Source organism: Pseudorca crassidens, chromosome 14 (genome assembly GCF_039906515.1).
Source record: "Pseudorca crassidens isolate mPseCra1 chromosome 14, mPseCra1.hap1, whole genome shotgun sequence".
Lineage (NCBI taxonomy): Eukaryota > Metazoa > Chordata > Mammalia > Artiodactyla > Delphinidae > Pseudorca > Pseudorca crassidens.
Genome location: NC_090309.1, coordinates 56335407 through 56356304, shown reverse-complemented (window position 1 = coordinate 56356304; position 20898 = coordinate 56335407). Strand labels below are relative to the sequence as shown.

Genomic DNA, 20898 nt, shown 5'->3' with positions numbered 1-20898 from the left:
CTCCAGCTCCGTTTGTTTCCCTCAAGACCGCTTTGGCTATTTGGGGTCTTTTGTGTCTCCATACAAATTTTAAGATTTTTTGTTTTAGTTCTGTAGAAAAAATGCCATTGGTAATTTGATAGGGATTGCATTGAATGTGTAGATTGCTTTGGGTGGTATAGTCATTTTCACAATATTGATTCTTCCAACCAAGAACATGGGCTCTCTCTCCATCTGTTGGTATCATCTTTAATTTCTTTCATCAGTGTCTTATAGTTTTCTGCATAAAGGTCTTTTGTCTCCCTAGGTAGGTTTATTCCTAGGTATTTTATTCTTTTTGTTGCAGTGGTAAATGGGAGTGTTTCCTTAATTTCTCTTTCAGATTTTTCATCATTAGTGTACAGGAATGCAAGAGATTTCTGTGCGTTAATTTTGTATCCTGCAACTTTACCAAATTCATTGATTAGCTCTAGTAGTTTTCTGGTGGCATCTTTAGGATTCTCTATGTATAGTATCATATCATCTGCAAACAGTGAGAGTTTTACGTCTTTCCCAATTTGCATTCCTTTTATTTCTTTTTGTACTCTGGTTGCCATGGCTAGGACTTCCAAAACTATGTTGAATAATAGTGGTGAGAGTGGACATCCTTGTCTTGTTCCTGATCTTGGAGGAAATGCTTTCAGTTTTTCTCCATTGAGAATGATGTTTGCTGTGGGTTTGTCATATATGGCCTTTATTTTGTTGAGGTAGTTTCCCTCTATGCCCACTTTCTGGAGAGTTTTTATCGTAAATGGGTGTTGAATTTTGTCAAAAGCTTTTTCTCCATCTGTTGAGATGATCATATGGTTTTTCTTCTTCAATTTGTTAATATGGCATATCACATTGATTGATTTGCGTATATTGAAGACTCCTTGCATCCCTGGGATAAATCCCACTTGATCATGGTGTATGATCCTTTTAGTGTGTTGTTGGATTCTGTTTGCTAGTATTTTGTTGAGGATTTTTGCATCTATATTCATCAGTGATATTGGTCTGTAATTTTCTTTTTTTGTAGTATCTTTGTCTGGTTTTGGTATCAGGGTGATGGTGGCCTCGTAGAATGAGTTTGGGAGTGTTCCTTCCTCCACAATTTTTTGGAAGAGTTTGAGAAGGATGGGTGTTAGCTCTCCTCTAAATGTTTGATAGAATTCAGCTGTGAAGCCATCTGGTCCTGGACTTTTGTATGTTGGAAGATTTTTAATCACAGTTTCAACTTCATTACTTGTGATTGGTCTGTTCATATTTTCTATTTCTTCCTGGTTCAGTCTTGGAAGGTTATACGTTTGTAAGAATTTGTCCATTTTTTCCAGGTTGTCTGTTTTATTGGCATAGAGTTGCTTGTAGTAGTCTCTTAGTATGCTTTGTATTTCTGTGGTGTCTGTTGTAACTTCTCCTTTTTCATTTCTAATTTTATTGATTTGAGTCCTCACCCTCTTTTTCTTGATGAGTCTGGCGAATGGTTTATCAATTTTGTTTATCTTCTTAATGAACCAGCTTTTACTTTTATTGATCTTTGCTACTGTTTCCTTCATTTCTTTTTCATTTATTTCTGCTCTGATCTTTATGATTTCTTTCCTTCTGCTAACTTTTTTTTTTTTTTGCCGTACGCGGGCCTCTCACTGTTGTGGCCTCTCCTGTTGCAGAGCACAGGCTCCGGACGCGCAGGCTCAGCGGCCATGGCTCACGGGCCTTCCCGTTCCACGGCATGTGGGATCTTCCCACACCGGGGCACAAACCTGTGTCCCCTGCATCGGCAGGCGGACTCTCAACCACTGTGCCACTAACCCCTTTGGGGTTTTTTTGTTCTTCTTTCTCTAATTGCTTTAGGTGTAAGTTTAGGTTGTTTATTTGAGATGTTTCTTTTTTCTTGAGGTAGGATTATATTGCTATAAACTTCCCTCTTAGAACTGGTTTTGCTGCATCCCACAGGTTTTGGGTCGTTGTGTTTTCATTGTCATTTGTCTCTAGGTATTTGTTGATTTCCTCTTTGGTGTCTTAAGTGATCTCTTGGTTGTTAAGTAGTGTATTATTTAGCCTCCATGTGGTTTTTTTTTTTTTTGCAGATTTTTTCCCTGTATTTGATATCTAGTCTCATAGTGTGTGGTCGGAAAAGATACTTGATACAATTTCAGTTTTCTTAAATTTACCAAGGTTCAATTTGTGACCCAAGATATGTCTATCTTGGAGATTGTTCCATGAGCACTTGAGAAGAAAATGTATTTTGTTATTTTTGGATGGAATGTCCTATAAATATCAATTAAGTCCATCTTGTTTAATGTATCATTTAAAGCTTGTGTTTCTTTATTTATTTTCATTTTGGATGATCTGTCCTTTGGTGAAAATGGGATGTTAAAGTCCCCTACTATGATTGCGTTACTGTCGATTTCCCCGTTTTTGGCTGTTAGCACTTGCCTTATGTATTGAGGTGCTCCTCTGTTGGGTGCAGAAATATTTACAATTGTTACATCTTCTTCTTGGATTGATCCCTTGATGATTATGTAGTGTCCTTTTTTGTCTCTTGTAGTAGTCTTTATTTTAAAGTCTATTTTGTTTGAAACGAGAATTGTTACTCCAGCTTTCTTGTGATTTCCATTTGCATGCAATGTCTTTTTCCATCCCATCACTTTCAGTCTGTGTGTGTCCCTAGGTCTGAAGTGGGTCTCTTGTAGACAGCATATTACGGGTCTTGTTTTTGTATCCATTCAGCCAGTCTATGTGTTTTGGTGGGAGCATTTAATCCATTTATGTTTAAGGTAATTACCGATATGTATGTTCATTCCTGTTACCATTTTCTTAATTGTTTTGGGTTTGTTTTTGTAGGTCTTTTCCTTCTCTTGTGTTTCCTGCCTAGAGAAGTTTCTTTAGCATTTGTTCTAAAGCTGGTTTGGTGGTGCTGAATTCTGTTAACATTTGCTTATCTGTAAAGGTTTTAATTTCTCCACCGAATCTGAATGAGATCCTTGTTGGGTAGAGTAATCTTGGTTGTAGGTTTTTCCCTTTCATCACATTAAATATGCTCTGCCACTCCCTTCTGTCTTGCAGAGTTTCTGCTGAGAAATCAGCTGTTAACCTTATGGGGATTCGCTTGTATGTTATTTGTTGCCTTTTCCTTGCTGCTTTTAATATTTTTTCTTTGTATTTAATTTTTGATAGTTTGATTAATATGTGTCTTGGCATGTTTCTCTTTGGGTTTTCCTGATTAATATGTGTCTTGGCATGTTTGTCTTTGGGTTTATCCTGTATGGTGCTCTCTGTGCTTCCTGGACTTGATTGACTATTTCCTTTCCCATGTTAGGGAACTTTTTGACTATAATCTCTTCAAATATTTTCTCAGACCCTTTCTTTTTCTCTTCTTCTTCTGGAACCCTTATAATTTGAATGTTGGTTTGTTTAATGCTCTCCCAGAGGTCTCTGAGACTGTCCTCAATTCTTTTCATTCTTTTTTCTTTATGCTGCTCCCTGGCAGTTATTTCCACCATTTTATCTTCCAGCTCACTTATCCATTCTTCTGCCTCAGTTATTCTGCTATTGATTCCTTCTAGAGTATTTTTAATTTCAGCATTTGTGTTGTTCATCATTGTTTGTTTGCTTTCTAGTTCTTCTAGATCCTTGTTGAATGTTTCTTGTATTTTCTCCATTCTGTTGCCAAGATTTTGGATCATCTTTACTATCCTTACTCTGAATTCTTTTTCAGTTAGGTTGCCTATTTCATCTTCATTTATTTGTTCTTGTAGGTTTTTACCTTGCTCCTTCGTCTGTAATACATTTTTCTGTCATTTCTTTTTTTTTTTTTTTTGATGGTTGGTGCTGTATTCCTGTGTTACTGGTTGTTTGGCCTGAGACGTCCAGCACTGGAGTTTGCAGAAAGTTGGGTAGAGCTGGGTCTTGTTGCTGAGATGCGTTCCTCTGGGAGTCCTCACTCCAATTAATATTCCCTAGGGTCCTAGGTTCTTTTTTAGTCTAGCGGTTTGGACTCGGAGCTCCCACCACAGGAGCTTGGGCCCAACCTCCAGCCTGGGACCCAAGATCCCGCAAGCTTCGTGGAACAGTAAAGAAAAAAAAAAGGTAAAAGAGAAAGAAAAAAGCAGTACAATATCAAAGAATAAAAAATAAAGTAAAATTAGTAAGATAAAAAATATATTAGGAAAAATAAAACTACCATTGAAACAAGTGCAACAAGGTAAAGTAAAACCTCAACAGAAAAAAGAAAAAAAAAAGCGGGGGGAACAAGCCCAAAGGGGAGAACAATTACAGAGTATAAAGAATAAAATAAAATTAGAAAAATAAAAGATTTATTAGGAAAAATAAAAACATAAAAGAATCAACAACAATGAATCAGCAAGGTAAAACAGAACCCCAGTCTAAAAGAAGAAAAAAGAAAAAGAAAAACAAAAAGCCTTGGCTATGGGGGCGAATTTTAGGTGGGGGCTGGAACTTAGGCAGGGGCGGGTTTAGGGTGGGGCAGGACCCAGGCATTTGGTGTTATGTTTGATCATGGGGTGGGGCCTAGGCTCAGGACCCATGTAGCTGGAAAAGGCCCTGAGGGGGGGCCACGTTCAAGTGTGGGGCAGGGCCTCTTCTTAAGACCTGGGTGGAAGGGGAGAGGCAGCACTTGGAAGGGAGGGCCTCTGGAGTGTGGGGTTCCAGAGTTTGGAGGTAGGGCCCTGAGTGAGGGTGTGTGGGTGGGGTTTAGGCCCAGCGCATTGGAGGGGGTCTCCGAGTGTAGGGGTGGGGCCCTGGGTGAGGGTGTAGGGGCGGGGCTTGGATTCTGCATGGCGGGAGGGAGGCTCTGAGGGCAGAGGATTAGGCCCGAGCCCAAGAGGCTCCCTGGTGCCTAAGTGGACAGGGAAGGCACTGGCTGCATTCCCTTCCATTCCTTCGTGCCCCTCCCTCACCATCTCCCCCAGGGTGTCCCCCGTCGCTGCTGGACCCCTAACCGCGGGTGGGTCCCGCTGGGTGTAGGAACTCCCCTCCCCCAGCCACCCCTCAGGGGTGCCAGTCCTGGAGGTCCGGCCTTTACTTTTGCTCCCCCTTCCTCCCTCTCACTCCCTCAGGACCCGCATGGCTGGAGGGGGCCTCGGTGGGCAGAGGATGAGGCCTGGGATCTCAGCAGGTTCCTGGGCACCCAAGTGGGCAGGAGAAACCTGGCCACACTCCCTTTTGATCCTCTGCCCTCCCAATGGTCCCCCAATTTACCGCTTCCAGCATGGGATCCCTTCCCCTCCCCCAGCCGCCCCTTAGGGGCACCAGTCCCATCCTGCCTCCACTTCTCCTCCCCCTTCACTCCTCCCATGCCCCATGTCCTACCCGGTCGCTGGGGGTTCTTCCTGTCCCCTTAGGTTTCCGTGGTCCCTCACCAGTGCCTGGCAGGTGCCCTAGTTGTGAGGAGAGATGAATTCCGAGTCCTCCTAGTACGCCATCTTGACTCCGCCCTTGAAATGTATTTTTATTATTCAGTTTAAAATACTTTCTAATTTCCATTGTGTTCTTTTTTTCATTCACAGATTATTTAGAAGTTTATTGCTTAACTTGCAAATATATTTGGTTTTTCATATCTTTTTATTTTTCATTTGTTTATGACTATTAGAGCGCTTTATATCTTAAAAAAACTTTATGGGAAATGTCAAACATATACAAAAGTGGAAAAAAATAGTTTAATAACCACTCAGGTATCCATAAGCTTCAACTATTTTTAACTCTGGACCAAATTCGTTTCATTTCTGTTCTCTCATTATGCAACCCTCACCAGATTATTTTGAAGCGAATCTCAGATATCATATTTTTTCTATAAATATTTCAGTATGTACCTATACAAGATGACATTAAAAAATTAATTACAATACCATATCCTATCCAGAATAATTCCTTGATGTCATAAAATATCTGGTCAGTTTCCAAAAGTTTTCCATTGTCTCCTAATTTTTCTTTACAGTTTGATTATTTTGAAAACAGGATCCAAATTAAGTTCCAAATATTGTTATTGGTTGATATGTACAAGTCTTTTTAATCTAAATATTCCCTCAGCATGTCTCTTTTTCAACCCTTGCCGTTTATTTTAGAAGCAACTGGGTGTTTTGTAGTTTCCCATAATTTGAATTTTGCTAATTGCACTTGATGATGTTGTTTAATGTGTTCCTCTCTCCCTGTATTTCCTATTTCCTGTAAGATATAGAGGCTTGATCAGATTCAGATTTGATGTTTTTTGTTTTGTCTTGTTTAATTGGTCAAGATGATAGTGGTGTGAGATTTCATCAATAATCATAGTGATGTCTGGTTATTTCTCTTCTTAATGATGATTACCTAGGTTCATGAATTCATGAAGGAGTTGAAAAATGGTGATGTTCTGTTGTTCCTTCTTCATTTATTACTTGGAATACTAGTATAAAGAGAAATTTCCCCTCAACTTCCATTTGGATATTCTCAGTTATGGTTCATATAGAAGAGACAGATAAATACTTGATTTTTTCTCCTCATTTACTAGTTTTCAAAATAAGTTGGTTCTTTAGCATTTTTCGGTGATCATCAATGAAGTATTTAAAAAGTTACTGTTATGAACTAATGTGTTTCAACTCAGTTACATTTATTATCTTTGTTAATGCTTGCACTATCCCATCAGTCCTTTTGATATAACCCTTAATTTTGTATGGCTTTCTTGTTTTCTTGTGTGCATGATGTTCCAGACTTATCTTGTACAATTCCTGCCCTTTTTCCAAGGGCCTTACTTTTTTTTTTTTTCTTTCTTCGTTTTGGCTGTGCTGCGTGGCTTGCATTATCTTAGTTCCCTGACCAGGAATTGAACCCATGCCCTTGGCAGTGAAAGCGTGGAGTTCTAACCACTGGACGACCAGGGGATTCCCCTTACTTTGTTTTAATAAAAAATGGTATTTAGAGACAGCAGTATGTGCAGTAGGTGTGCTCATTGCTACTAGTTTGGTCATTGTTTTTAGACCTTTTCAGTGGTCAGATGTAGGAAATATATGTACAGTTTTAAAAAATGAAATACATCATTAGTTTATATTATACTTTATTCAGATTCAGAGCTACAGAGTTTTTGCTTAACCTCATTAATCTTACAGTTGTATCTCCTTTCTTCCATACTTAAAAACCTAGTTTTCAGTGGCACCAAGAAAACTACTCATTTGATTTATCTTCACACACACACACACACACACACACACACACACACACACACACACACACACACACACACACCAGCTCAGAATAACATACCCGCCCCTGCCTAGGTATTAAGCTTTGAAATTCAACTTTTACCCCCTAAGTCTACAAGCTGTTGAAGGTGCTGCTTGTCTTCTCAGCTCTTTCTTTTGGAATTGATGAATGTCTCACAAGAAAAGTGGTTGCAAAAGCCAGACTCATCTCTCTAGATTTACCTCCTTTTAAAGATATTAGACTGGTAGATCTTCACTATATTCTTTGCCCTCTGATGCCTTCGAGTAATGTTTTAAAATATTTTGTGTATGTTTTCTAGTTGTCTTCAGTAAGATGTTGGTCTTTTCCAGTAATCTGCCATTACTGGAAAAGAAAGTCCCCTTACCACTTAAATGTTGAAAATTTAATTTATATTTATATAATGTGACGACAATATTTGGTTTTATTTCAAAGGTTCTGAAACAAAAACACCTGGATGATTGTCTACGACATGTATCTGTAAGAAGATTTGAATCATTTAATCTGTTCTCAGTAACAGAAGCCCAAAAAAGGGAAACTGAAGAGGAAGTTGGTGCCTGGGTTCAATATACAAGCATCTTGTATCCTGAATACAGTATTTTCTTAAGGTAAACATCACTCTAGTTAAGATTTTTTTTTAAGTTTTTTTCTCTTGTAGAAGAAAACAATCTAAGAATCTCATTGTTCATTCTATTGAGTTTGCAGGCAATCTTTATCAGAACTTAGGTTTTGCAACTTTGTGTTTGGAATCCTGCTGCTTTAACTGGGTCTTACTGTATTCTCAGAACTAAAAATAAAACATTCTAAGGAATGTATCGGCATTTGAGGATAAAGTTCAAATCAAAGGGTTCATTTAACCATTGTCTCATAGCATTTGATTATGAAAAAAAGCCAAGTTCTTTTTGAGGCAAAGAAGGCTGAAAGTGAAAACAGAATTTTTCCAAACTGCTCTTCAAGTAGTAGTTATTTGAAAAATCAAGCTTTGGTATTTTTCCCATTCATGTTTTGTCACTTTCAGAATAGAATCTTAGGAATAGGAGGAGAAAATTCACCCAAAACACTGATATCGTGAGAAGCATACAGACTGTTCTGGCTTTAAAAATCATTAGAAAAGAGATAAGAGAGTTGCAAACTGAAGTAACAAGATATCATTTTTACTGAATTAATTTTCTCTCACAGTTACAGTCTAGCATGTTGCAATATTACTGCAGGTATTTGATTTTATAAAATCTGCCTTTCTTGACAAGATTTCACCTTTTGAAAGGGAGGGAGGAGCACATTTACAGTAACTGTAAGAAGAGCAAAAAACATTTTAAGTGGAAACGTGTCTGAATACAGTTTAGGTAAGGTCAGGAATAATTTTAAGAAAAAAAGTTTTCACAAAGGATGTCTATTTATAGTATATGTTTCCTGAACTATTTTAGTTTAAAATATCTCAGCTCTAAAAGATACCATTATAGCTTAAAATTTGGGATTTGGATAAAAATTGACTAGAGTGGACAGGGGAATGCAATTAGGATGTGGTTTCATCATGTTGATTTATTAAAAACTCTAAATAGAAGGTAAAAATGTAAGGATTTGTGAGTTTGCCTGTACATTCATTATGAGATTGAAATTAGAATACCTCAACTGCCTGGCATTCTGATGGAGATAGTTTAGTCCTTGATTAGGAAGGAAAGAAAAATGCATTAAATGCTTACTGTTTGCCAAGTACAGTACTACGTGCTTTGATGTATTCTAATTCATGTACTCCTTACAGTAAGTCTGTGAAGTAGGAATGAAGATGATTAAACAATTGGAAGATAGAATCTATAAGGATATTAAAGAGAAGGAGAAACAGAGTAATACCCCTACTGGTAGGGGTCTTCAGGTATAAAGTTCTAAAACTTATCTTCTACGTCTACGGTGACAAGAGGCAGTAAGTGTAAACTGTACCAAGAATAACTTCCTGACATCTTCAAGGCCCTGGTAAGGCTTAGCCAGAGAGAATGTGAAATCTTCTGTTCTTGAGAGCTTTCAAAATAAGGCATGGTTCTCCACCTGGTGGAGATGGTGTTGATGTAGCACCAAGACACCTCTCCAACAGTTTGGTTCTTTGTGATATATCCATTTTTGAAAGAATAAATATATCTATATAAATATGATATTAAATCCTAGTTTATAGAAAGATGACAGGTGACTGAGCTAGAATTTAGGCCTCATTGGCTGCCAAGATTTTTTCTCTGTTTTTCAAACTAGCTAATATCTCTCCATATCAATAGTGCAAAAATAACGATAGCTTACACATACAGAATTCTAGAGCTGAATTCTGATCTTAGAAAAAAATAATCCTAACAACATTAATAATGACTGACAATTGAGTGCCTACTATGTGACAAGCACTGTTGTGAATGGTTTACATGTATAAGCTTATTTAATTCACATAGCACCTCCTGAGGTAAATATTGTTTTTATCCTCATTTTACAGATGAGAAAATAACTCGATTGAGGGCACACAGCCAATAATTGGTTGTGCCCCTATTTAAACCCTGGTGGTCTGGTTTCATGCCTGTATAATACTTTTAAAAACTTTTGTTTTGAAATAATTACAGGCTCTCAAAAAGCTGCAAAAATAGTACAAGGAGTTCCATGTACCCATCACCCAGCTGTCTCCATCAGTAACATCTTATATAATGATAGTCACAGCCTGCACTTTTAACTTCTACACATCCTGCCACTTGTGCGGCAGTCATATATACATTTATTCACTTTTCAGATGAAGGGATTGAGGCCTAGATAAACTAATTTCCTCATTGATTATTCTGAGCATTCCATTTCTTACTCCATAATCCTGATACCGTATAGGAAATCACTGATATTACTGTAATTGCTTAGGAAGGGCAGGATTTCTGCCAAGAATAGTTCATTCCATTCCATTGCCAATTTTGTTCATGTTGATTTCTTATGGTTACCACTTCTCCTTGTTTACTGTTATCTACCCAACATGGATTTCCATTCTTGCTCCTTTGATATCTTGTATCAACTCTTTTGTCAGTCTTTCCATGCCATTTCTTTAGCTACTTTTATCTGTTTTCTTCAGTGTTATTTGAATTGTGAGCACTCTAAAGTTTAAAAAAATTACTTGTAATAGCCAAAGTAGTGGCTTGGAAAGTTGTTTTGAAATGCAGTACCATCATCATCTTCTATATTTTTTAAGTTTATTAACGCTATGCAGTAAAAAAAAGTGGTGAATAGTTTTTAAATAAATCAGTAAATTCATTTCCCTACATATTGATTTATGTTCCTTTAAAGTTTTATTAGACTTGAAATGAATACCTTAAGAGAGTAAATAACTAGATATTCGTGAATTCAGAGTACATAGTTGTATATTGTTTATATTATTAAAATGTATATAAGCAGTGGCCTGAATTAAAATTTTGATCATTTCCTGTCAGCTTTACATGATGATACTTAAAATAAAGGAATAAAGAATTTCCCCTGGTGACTTTTCATCAGAAACAAAAGTCTGGACAATGTAAAAGTTAGGTTATGAATTCTCCAAGATCTGTTGTCTTTTCTGTATATCTGAGGATGGTCGACTCTTTGCTCCAAAGTGAATGTTGAGACTTAGTAAATTAAAATCCAGGGTATGGCTCCTGCTTTATTCCTTGGCAAAGTCTTGTTTCCCTGGTGTTCATTTCTTAGAATTTTATAGAAGAGGTTCTTGCTATTAGATAGATGCATGTATAGAAAACTAATATATACCAGGAGGTGTTTATACTAAAAATCCTTCATTAAAAATTCCTTGTTCCTGGGACTTTCCTGGTGGTCCAGTGGCTAAGACTTGTGCTCCCAATGCAGGGGGCCCAGGTTTGATCCCTGGTGAGAGTACAGTGGCTAAGACTTGCGCTCCTAATGCAGGGGGCCCAGGTTTGATCCCTGGTGAGGGAGCTAGATCCCTCGTGCTGCAACTAAGAGTTTGCATGCTGCAACTAAAGATCCCATGTGCCGCAACTAAAAAAGATCTCGCATGCTGCAACTAAAAGATCCCACACACCGCAGCAAAGATCCCATGTGCCGCAGCTAAGACCCGGCACAGCCAAATGAATGAATGAATGAATGAATAAATATATATATATGAAGGGACTTCCCTGGTGGTCCAGTGGTTGTGAATCTGTCTTGCAGTGCAGGGGATGTGGGTTTGATCCCTGGTCAGGGAACTAAGATCCCATGTGCCATGGGGCAACTAACTAAGCCCATGTGCCACACTACTGAGCCTGTGCGCCACAACTAGAGAGAAGCCTGCGCACCACAACGAAGAGCCTGTGTGCCACAACGAAAGATCCCATGTGCTGCAACTAAGACCTGATGCAGCCAAAAAAAAAAAATATATATATATATATTTTAATAGATCTTTATTGGAGTATAATTGCTTCACAATACTGTGTTAGTTTCTGTTGTACAACAAAGCAAATCAGCCGTATGAATACATGTCCCCATACCCCCTCCCTCTTGAGCCTCCTTCCCATCCTCCCTATCCCACCCCTATAGATCATCGCAAAGCACCGAGCTGATCTCCCTGTGCTATGCTGCTGCTTCCCACTAGCCAACTATTTAACATTCAGTAATGTATATATGTCGTTGCTACTCTCACTTCACCCTCCTACTCCATGTTATCAAGTCCATTCTCTATGTCTGCCTCTTTATTCCTGCCCTGCAACTAGGTTCATCAGTACCTTTTTTTTTTTAGATTCCATATATATGCGTTAGCATACGGTATTTGGTTTTCTGTTTCTAACTTACTTCACTCTGTATGACAAACTCTAGGTCCAACCACCTCACTACAAATAACTCTATTTTGTTTCTTTTTATGGCTGAGTAATATTCCATTGTATATATGTACCACATCTTCTTTATCCATTAATCTGTCAGTGGACATTTAGGTTGGTTCCATGTCCTGGCTGTTGTAAATAGTGCTGCAGTGAACATTGTGGTGCATGTCTCTTTTTGAATTATGTTTTTCTCAGGGTATATGCCCAGTAGTGGGATTGCTGGGTCATATGGTTGTTCTATTTTTAGTTTTTTAAGAAACCTCCATACCGTTTTCCATAGTTGTTGTATCAATTTACATTCCCACCAATAGTGTAGGAGGGTTCCCTTTTCACCACACCCTTTCCAGCATTGATTGTTTCTAGCTTTTTTGATAATGGCCATTCTGACTGGTGTGAGGTGGTACTTCATTATAGTTTTGACTTGCATTTCTCTAATAATTAATAACATTGAGCATCTTTTCATCTGCCTCTTGGCCATCTGTATGTTTTCCTTGGTGAAATGTCTATTTAGGTCTTCCACCCATTTTTTAACTGGATTGTTTGTTTTTTTGATATTGAGTTCCATGATCTGTTTGTATATTTTGGAGATTAATTCTTTGTTGTTTCATTGGGAAATATTTTCTCCCATTCTGAGGGTTGTCTTTTTGTCTTGTTTATGGTTTCCTTTGCTGTGCAAAACCTTTTAAGTTTAATTAAGTCCCATTTGTTTATTTTTGTTTTTATTTCCATTACTCTAGGAGGTGGGTCAAAAAAGATCTTGCTGTGATTTATGTCAAAGAGTGTTCTTCCTATGTTTTCCTCCAAGAGTTCTGTGTCTGGTCTTACATTGAAGTCTTTCATACATTTGGAGTTTATTTTTGTGTTTGGTGTTAGGTAGCATGCTAATTTCATTCTTTCACATGGAGCTGTCCAGTTTTCTCAGCACCACTTATTGAAGAGGCTGTCTTTTCTCCATTGTATGTTCTTGCCTCCTTTGTCGTAAATTAGATGCCCATATGTGCGTGGGTTTATCTCTGGGCATTATCCGGTGCCATTGATCTATATTTCTGTTTTTGTGCCAGTACCATACTGTTTTGATTACTGTGGCTTTGTGGCATAGTTTGAAGTCGGGGAGCCTGATTCCTCCAACTCCATTTTTCTTTCTCAAGTTGCTTTGGCTATTTGGGGTCTTTTGTGTTTCCATATGTATTGTAAGATTTTTTGTTCTAATTCTGTGAAGAATGCCATTGGTAGTTTGATAGGGATTGTACTGAATCTGTAGATTGAATTGGGTAGTAGATTGCTTTGGGTAGTATAGTTATTTTCACAATATTGATTCTTCCAATCCAAGAACGTGGTATATTTCTCCATCTGTTTATGTTATCTTTGATTTCTTTCATCAGTGTTTTATAGTTTTCTGAGTACAAGTCTTTCGCCTCCTTAGGCAGGTTTATTCCTAGGTATTTTATTCATTTTGTTGCAGTGGTAAATGGGAGCGTTTCCTTAATTTCTCTTCTGATTTTTCATTGTTGGTGTATAGGAATGCCAGAGATTTCTGTGCATTAATTTTGTATCCTGCAACCTTACCAAATTCACTGATTAGTTCTAGTAGTTTTCTGGTGACATCTTTAGGATTTTCTATGTATAGTAAAAAACTGTATTAAAAAAAATTTCTTCTCCTTGTCTTATAAGTTGCAATTTCTTGTTGTATAGAGATTACTGTATAGATACTAGAAATTGTTGTTCCCCGCCCCTGTATTTTAACTTAATTTCAGTGTAATAGGAATTTGCATATTCTGGAAACTTTAAAATACTTCCATTTATATTCAGAACCATAAAAGTGCCTGAGTTATTCATTTATAAATGTATACAAGTTCTAGGGATAGAAGAAGCTGAGAGGCCTGAACTGTCCTCCTTTCTTTGAATGACTCCTGTTGCTATGGTAATTGCTGAATTAGAAGCCTAGCATTCTTGCGTTTTGGCCTGTCCTGGAGGCTTAGAATGGGCAAGAAGTCAAGAATGACTTTGTAGGGCTTCCCTGGTGGCGCAGTGGTTGAGAGTCCGCCTGCCGATGCAGGGAACGCGGGTTCGTGCCCTGGTCCGGGAAGATCCCACATGCCGCGGAGCGGCTGGGCCCGTGAGCCATGGCCGCTGAGCCTGCGCATCCAGAGCCTGTGCTCCGCAACGGGAGAGGCCACAGCAGTGAGAGGCCTGCGTACCACAAAAAAAAAAGAACGGTAGTACAGCAAATGCACTGCATTGAGATCATGTATTGCTTCTCTAAGGAAAGGAAAAAAAATAAAACAAACCCTCACCCCACTGGATTTAGTATGTACCCTGTGAGCGCACACTGAATAAAAACTTGTGATGGGAATGATATGCTTATGAAATTAGATGTATGGCAGATTATCCTTATATGTGTAGTGTATCATAGGTGCCCCTTTAAAACTTGGCAAGGTTGGTATCTGAGGCAAATATGAATACTGAATTTATATTTGTTTATTTATTATTTTTAATTTAAATTTATTTATTTATTTGTTCATTTTTGGCTGCGTTGGGTCTTCGTTGCTGCGTGCAGGCTTCCTCTAGTTGCAGTGAGCAGGGGCTACTCTTTGTTATGGGTGCACAGGCTTCTCATTTCATGGAGCTTAAATCACAGATATGGGCTAATTGTAACTTAATTTTCTAGGTTATTTGAAGTTCAGTCATGATTGTTTGTGTAGTTTGCTTACATATACATATATTCAAAGTTTCAGTAAATTGAAATATTCCCTAGATACTTTTTCAAATTTTCATATATTATGTAGAAATAATCTTTTAGTTTCCTATAACTTGTAGATGTAAGACTGAAAAAAAAAACTCTTCAGCCATTTATTTTCGAAAGATCTCCAAAGTAGTTGCATGGAAAATCAACTTTTTAAACCTCTTTGTTCTTATGCAGCCTCTTAGGACCCATTCTGCTCTCTGGCTTACTTTTTCTGATTTTGGGGGACCACTTTTCTTTTTAATCAAGGTAAAATTAATCATTTTAAATTCAGTATATTCACGATGTTGTGCAACCATCACCACTCTCTAATTTCCGAAGCTTTTCATCAACCCAAAAGGAAGCCCCATCCCCATTACTAGTAACTCTCCATCTTCCTCCTCCCCCTAGCCCCTGGCAACCACTTAGCTACTTTCTGTCTATATGGATTTGTCTATATTGCCTATTCTGGACATTTTATATAAGTAGAATCATATGATATGTGGCCTTTATATTTGGCTTCTTTCACTTAGCATAATGTCTTCTGATTCATCCATGTTATAGCATATACCAGTACTTCATTCCTTTATTATGGCTGAATAATATTCCATTGTATGGACAATACCATATTTTGTTTATCCCTTCATCAGTTGATGGACATTTGGGTAGTTTCTACTTTTTGGCTATTATGAATAATGCTACTATGAACATTCATGTACAAGTTTTTACGTGAATGTTTAAGTTTTAAATTCTTTCTTTTAGGTATGTACTGAGGGGCCGAATTACTGGGTCATGTAGTAACTCTTTGTTTAACTTTTTGAAGAATGGCCAAATTGTTTTCCACAGTGGCTGTGCCATTTTACCTACTAGGAATATATGAGGGTTCTAGTTTCTCCCCATTCTTGCAAGCACCTATGATTTTTCCTATATTATTATTATTTTGTATTATTGCCATTCTAGTGGGTGTAATCTTACTGTTGTTTTGATTTGCAGTCCCCCAGTGACTAATTATGTTATATGTTTTTTCATGTGCCCATTGGCCATTTGTATAACTTCTTTGGAGAAATGTCTATTCAAGTCCTATGCCCATTTTTAATTGGGTTGTTTGTCTCTTTGTTATTGAATTTCAGACTTCTTTATATATTCTGGATACTTAACCCATATCAGATATGTGATTTGCAAATATTTTCTCCCATCCTCTGGGTTATCTTTTCACTTTCTTGATAGTGTCCTTTGGTGTACAAAAGTTTTTAGTTTTGTTGAAGTTCAATTTATCTATTTTTTTCTTTTGTTGTTTGTGTTTTGGGTGCCATATTTAGCCCTCACTTACTTTTAACCTCTGGTTTCAATCTCTTGATACCTTTAGGCTTCAAATTTTTCTCTGGTAGCTTTTCTTTTTCCCCTCTTCAGATAATTATCTGCCCCAGTTACTTGCTCCTTAATCCTTACCCCATAGGCCATTCTTTACAAAAACTCAAAGGTCCTCAGTTCTAGCATAGCTTTAGGTGCTTATGAAAAAAATTTCTTGGCTTTGGGAAGAAAAAACTGGCTACTGGTAAACTTTTTTCCAGCTTTGTTGAGATATTGATATAATTGACATATAACATTGTGTAAATTTAAGGTATACACTGTGTTGACTTGATTCACATATATTGCAAAATGATTAGTACCATACTACTAGCTAACACTTCTATCATGTCACATAATTATCATTTCTTTTTTGTGGTGAGAATATTTAAGTTAAAGGCTTGGGAAACAAGTTAAAGCTTCGGAGTTTAGGAGAAGATGGAGTGAACTTTTTATACCCTGGATATGTTAGCAAAATGTTATGACTGTTATATAACATTAATTATCAGTGTAATGGTAAAACTGAAGTTTGATAAGGTCCCTTCCTTGCAGGTATTACTGTCTAATAACCACATTGTCCAGGCAGGACCTAGGTAAACAGTTGAAAGATTAAGGGTAGACAAGATCTTATAGAGTTGACACTTGAATAAAGTATAGATGACTCTGAACAAAGAAAAGTCCTTGAGTTTGGGCCAATTGAAAGGGAACTTGAAATAATCAAACTGAATCTTTACCACACTGTGTTCATGGCAGTTTTCCTATAAGTAGGACTAATTCTTATACCATTGAAGACAATGATTGTTGACATTTTTCTTTCATGAGATGCCATCTTTTAGGGTTCCTAGACTTCGTAGATAAATGATTTTCATTTTTGTAAGTTACTTAGAGGTATAGGATTAGTTTTCCTGTCTCCCCACCCTGATCCCATTTAATGTCATAGGGTATACTTTCTGCTTCTTGGCTTCAAGAAATAATGCTTTCAAGAAGACAAGTTTTGTGTCACACTTTCTTTTTTTTTTTTTTAATAAATTTATTTATTTTATTTATTTATTTTTGGCTGTGTTGGGTCTTCGTTGCTGTGCGTAGGCTTTCTCTAGTTGCGGTGAGCGAGGGCTACTCTTTGTTGCGGTGCGCGGGCTTCTCATTGCGGTGGCTTCTCCTGTTGCAGATCACGGGCTCTAGGCGTGTGAACTCAGTAGTTGTGGCTCACGGACTCTAGAGCGCAGGCTCAGTAGTTGTGGCGCACGGACTTGGTTGCTCCGCGGCATGTGGGATCTTCCCGGACCAGGGCTTGAACCCATGTCCCTTGCATTGGGAGGCGGGTTCTTAACCACTGTGCCACCAGGGAAGCCCTGTGTCACACTTTCTATTTTTAATACTGGTTTTAACTTTTAAACATGCATTTTACTTTATCCCAGTTTCTGCTTTTTAGAAATCTTTAACTTCTTGCAAAATATATGTACCTTTTTTTTTTTAACTCTTGTCTCAGATTTCTTTTCAAATGTTTATTTCATCTTGATGAGAGAGAGAGAGATAGAGTGACAGAGAGAGCGTGCGAATGTGCATGAGAGAATGTCCTTATTAAAACTAGGCCATAAAGCAATTTCACTTTTAGTTATTTATCCTAAAGAAATAATCAGAAAGGGGCTCAATGCTATTTCTACAAGGATGTTCATTGAAACAATATGCATAAAGCACAAAAGTGGGCATAATCTAAAAATCCGTCGTAAGGTGTTGGTTCAGTAAATTATGGTGCATTCATTGGACTACTTGGCAGCCATTAAAATCATGTTGCAGGAGAATATTTAATGATGTGGGAAACTTTATAATATGTTAAATGAAAAAATACAAATTGAAAAACTGTATGGACAATGTGCTCTCCGTTATTTAATGACAGGTCTATGAGCATAGCATAAAATTTGAAGGCTATATACCAAACTATTAACTGTGGTTACCTCTGCATGATAGGATTATGGGCAGTTTTTTCTTGAGGAAACTGTATATTGCTTTTATATTTAGGAAAAAGTTTTTTGAGTTCTAAGCTGTATTGCTGATCATTTTAATAGCTTCATCGTGTGCTTTAGATGTTTAATGCTTTGTTCTTTTTCCTCTCTTGTCTGACATGTATGTTGTAGTTTCCTAACATGGAAAAGTTAGGCATAAATAACCTCTTCTAGAATCTTGCATCCACAGAGAAGGTGCAGAATCATTGTGTTATGAAGATGAAAGTTGGATTTGTGGTTGATAACTTCATTGCCTTAGGTTATGATATTGTTGAACCCAATGGTTATTGGGTCAGTGATTATTGCAGATAACTTTTTGCATCCTCACTTGGTCACTCCATGAAGGAACTTGGTCTCTGTGATAGAAATAAAATGTTGTTCTGAAAAGGGTATTACAGTTTACATGTGTTCTCTTACTACATGTATTAGCTTGCTAGGGCTCCCAGAACAAAACACCGCACATTGGATGGCTTAAACAGCAAGATTATTTTCTCACAGTTTGGGGTCTAGAAGTCTTGGATCTAGGTGTTGCAGGTTTGGTTTCATCCAAGGCCTCTCTCTTTGACTTGCATGTGGCTGCTCTCTTGCTGCCTCTTCACGTGATTGTCCCCCTGTGCACATGCCTTATTGTCTCTGTGTGTCCTAATCTCCTTTTTTTGTAAGGATATATATATATATATAATATATATAACATATATGAATATATAATATATATAATATATATTATATATATATTAGGGTTTACCCTAATGACCCAATTTTAACTTAATTAACTCTTTGAAGGCCCTATGTCCAAATTCAGCCGCATTCTGAGGCACTGGGGGTTAGGGCTTCAACATATGAATTTTGGGGAGACAGTTCAGTCCATAATAGTATATATCATTTGTGATGAGTTTTAATGACAAAGTAGTATGGATGAAGTAAATTTTATTGTGAATTATTAATGGTTATTATAAACTATTACAACATCTGAAAGAACTACAGCTGTAAGTTATATAGGGGAGAATGTAGAAGATTGTAGATGTGTTAGCACCAACTTTTTGTAATCACCACTGGAAAAGTAACTCAGACTCTATGACCTACTGATTCAGGTCACACCTAATGTGATTCAGGAGTCCTGGCTAACACAACACTGCCACTAAAATTTGGGAAATGTATTGGTAATACGCCTTCTGCCATTCTTCGAAATAAATTTTTTTTTTTTCTCCTAGCTGGGCTACATGACAGGACCCTGTGGTGGCTGGTGTCTCATGGTCCTAGAGAAATTTGTAGACCCTCTCCCTTATATACTCTTACATGTGACAATGGTGATTGTTTTCTCCCCAATGAATCCTGGGGCTGACCTGGACTTTTAACTCACACTGCTACAGTCTCCTGCTTGTGGATCCTTCCTAGGGGTCTCATAGAGTGGGACCTGTTTTGTGATGTATCCAAAACTGATCTCTTTTGGGTTAGTAATTCCTTAAGGGAATGTTCTTGTTGAAATACAAAATATTTTCATTTTCTACCTATATTTGGGAGACCGAAGGTGACTATCTCTTAGGAAATATAGTCCAGAGTTTTAGTTTTTCTGTTTCATTGTTACTGTGTTAATGTAGTTACGATCTATAATATTGGTGGAATTATTTAAGCTTCAGGAGTGTCAGACTGGATTTAAAGTTTTTCCTCATTCAAATAAAGGCATACTGTGTTTATGTGTTATAGGTGTATAATGCATTTACGTAGATGTGTGTATATATTCACACACATACTTGGTAAGATAGTTTGATTAAAAAATGAGAAATTTAGGCTTTTATGGGTAATTGCTCTATTTTTAAATTAGTGGGGTCATGGAAGATTCATGGAATATGAAGTTCAGGTTTTAGCTCTTCCAGTTACTTGCTGTGTGATCATAGGCAAGTCTTTGAACAAATTTTAACTCCTTATAATTGAATAAGAAACAGTAACTAGGGGCTTGCCTGGTGGCACAGTGGTTAAGAATCTGCCTGCCAATGCGGGGGACACGGGTTTGAGCCCTGGTCCGGGAAGATCTCACATGCTGCAGAGCAACTAAGCCTGTGCGCCAGAACTACTGAGCCTGTGCTCTAGAGCCTGTGAGCCACAACTACCGAGCCCGCGTGCTACAACTATGGAAGTCCATGCGCCTAGAGCCTGTGCTTCGCAACAATAAAAGCCTCTGCAATGAGAAGCCCGCTGAAGAGTAGCCTCCGCTTGCCGCAACTAGAGAAAACCCGCGTGCAGCAATGAAGACCCAATGCAGCCAAAAATAAATAAATAAATAAATATATTTTTAAAAAAAAAGAGGAATAGAATTAAGATCAGTGAGCAAGATACAAAACATTTGCCCCCTGACATTTAGAACTCCCTGTAAATGGAATGTGCAGACCTGAAGGTCTGTTAGTTCTTTGTGACTGAAGTTCTGAATTTGTTGGGTCATAATAGAAGGAACTTATGTATTGTGGAATGTGGTAATGAAAGTTGATTGTTTATTTTCATTTTGAGAGTCTCAAAGTGTAGGGTTTTGTTTTGTTGTCTTTATAAAGGTAAATAATTTATGTCACATTTATATAATTAAAACAATAACTATAAAAATATTTATTAGTACTTTAAAGTGTAGATTAATCATCAAGAAATGTCATAACATTAAATATCCCAAAGACTCATCTGTTATTTCTTTTCCTTCTCCCTCTAGTGGGCAGAAATATTTTAAAAACACCACATGGAAAGGGTTATTAGTATTGAGCGTATCACAATATAGTCTCAGCTTTTTAGAAGATTAATAAATGTTAATATTTCAGAATCATTAAAG

At 37.4% G+C, this 20898-nt stretch overlaps 1 protein-coding gene across 2 annotated transcripts in view; it reads left to right on the top strand.

The window, feature by feature from the left end:
* The window catches only part of CAMKMT (calmodulin-lysine N-methyltransferase), a 405204-nt gene that overhangs the window by 7572 nt on the left and 376734 nt on the right, over window positions 1-20898 (top strand). For both annotated transcript variants that reach the window (XM_067703106.1, XM_067703104.1), the window contains exon 2: window positions 7642-7814. In XM_067703106.1, coding sequence (XP_067559207.1) covers window positions 7642-7814 — 173 coding nt within the window. The remainder of the gene's footprint in view (window positions 1-7641; window positions 7815-20898) is intronic.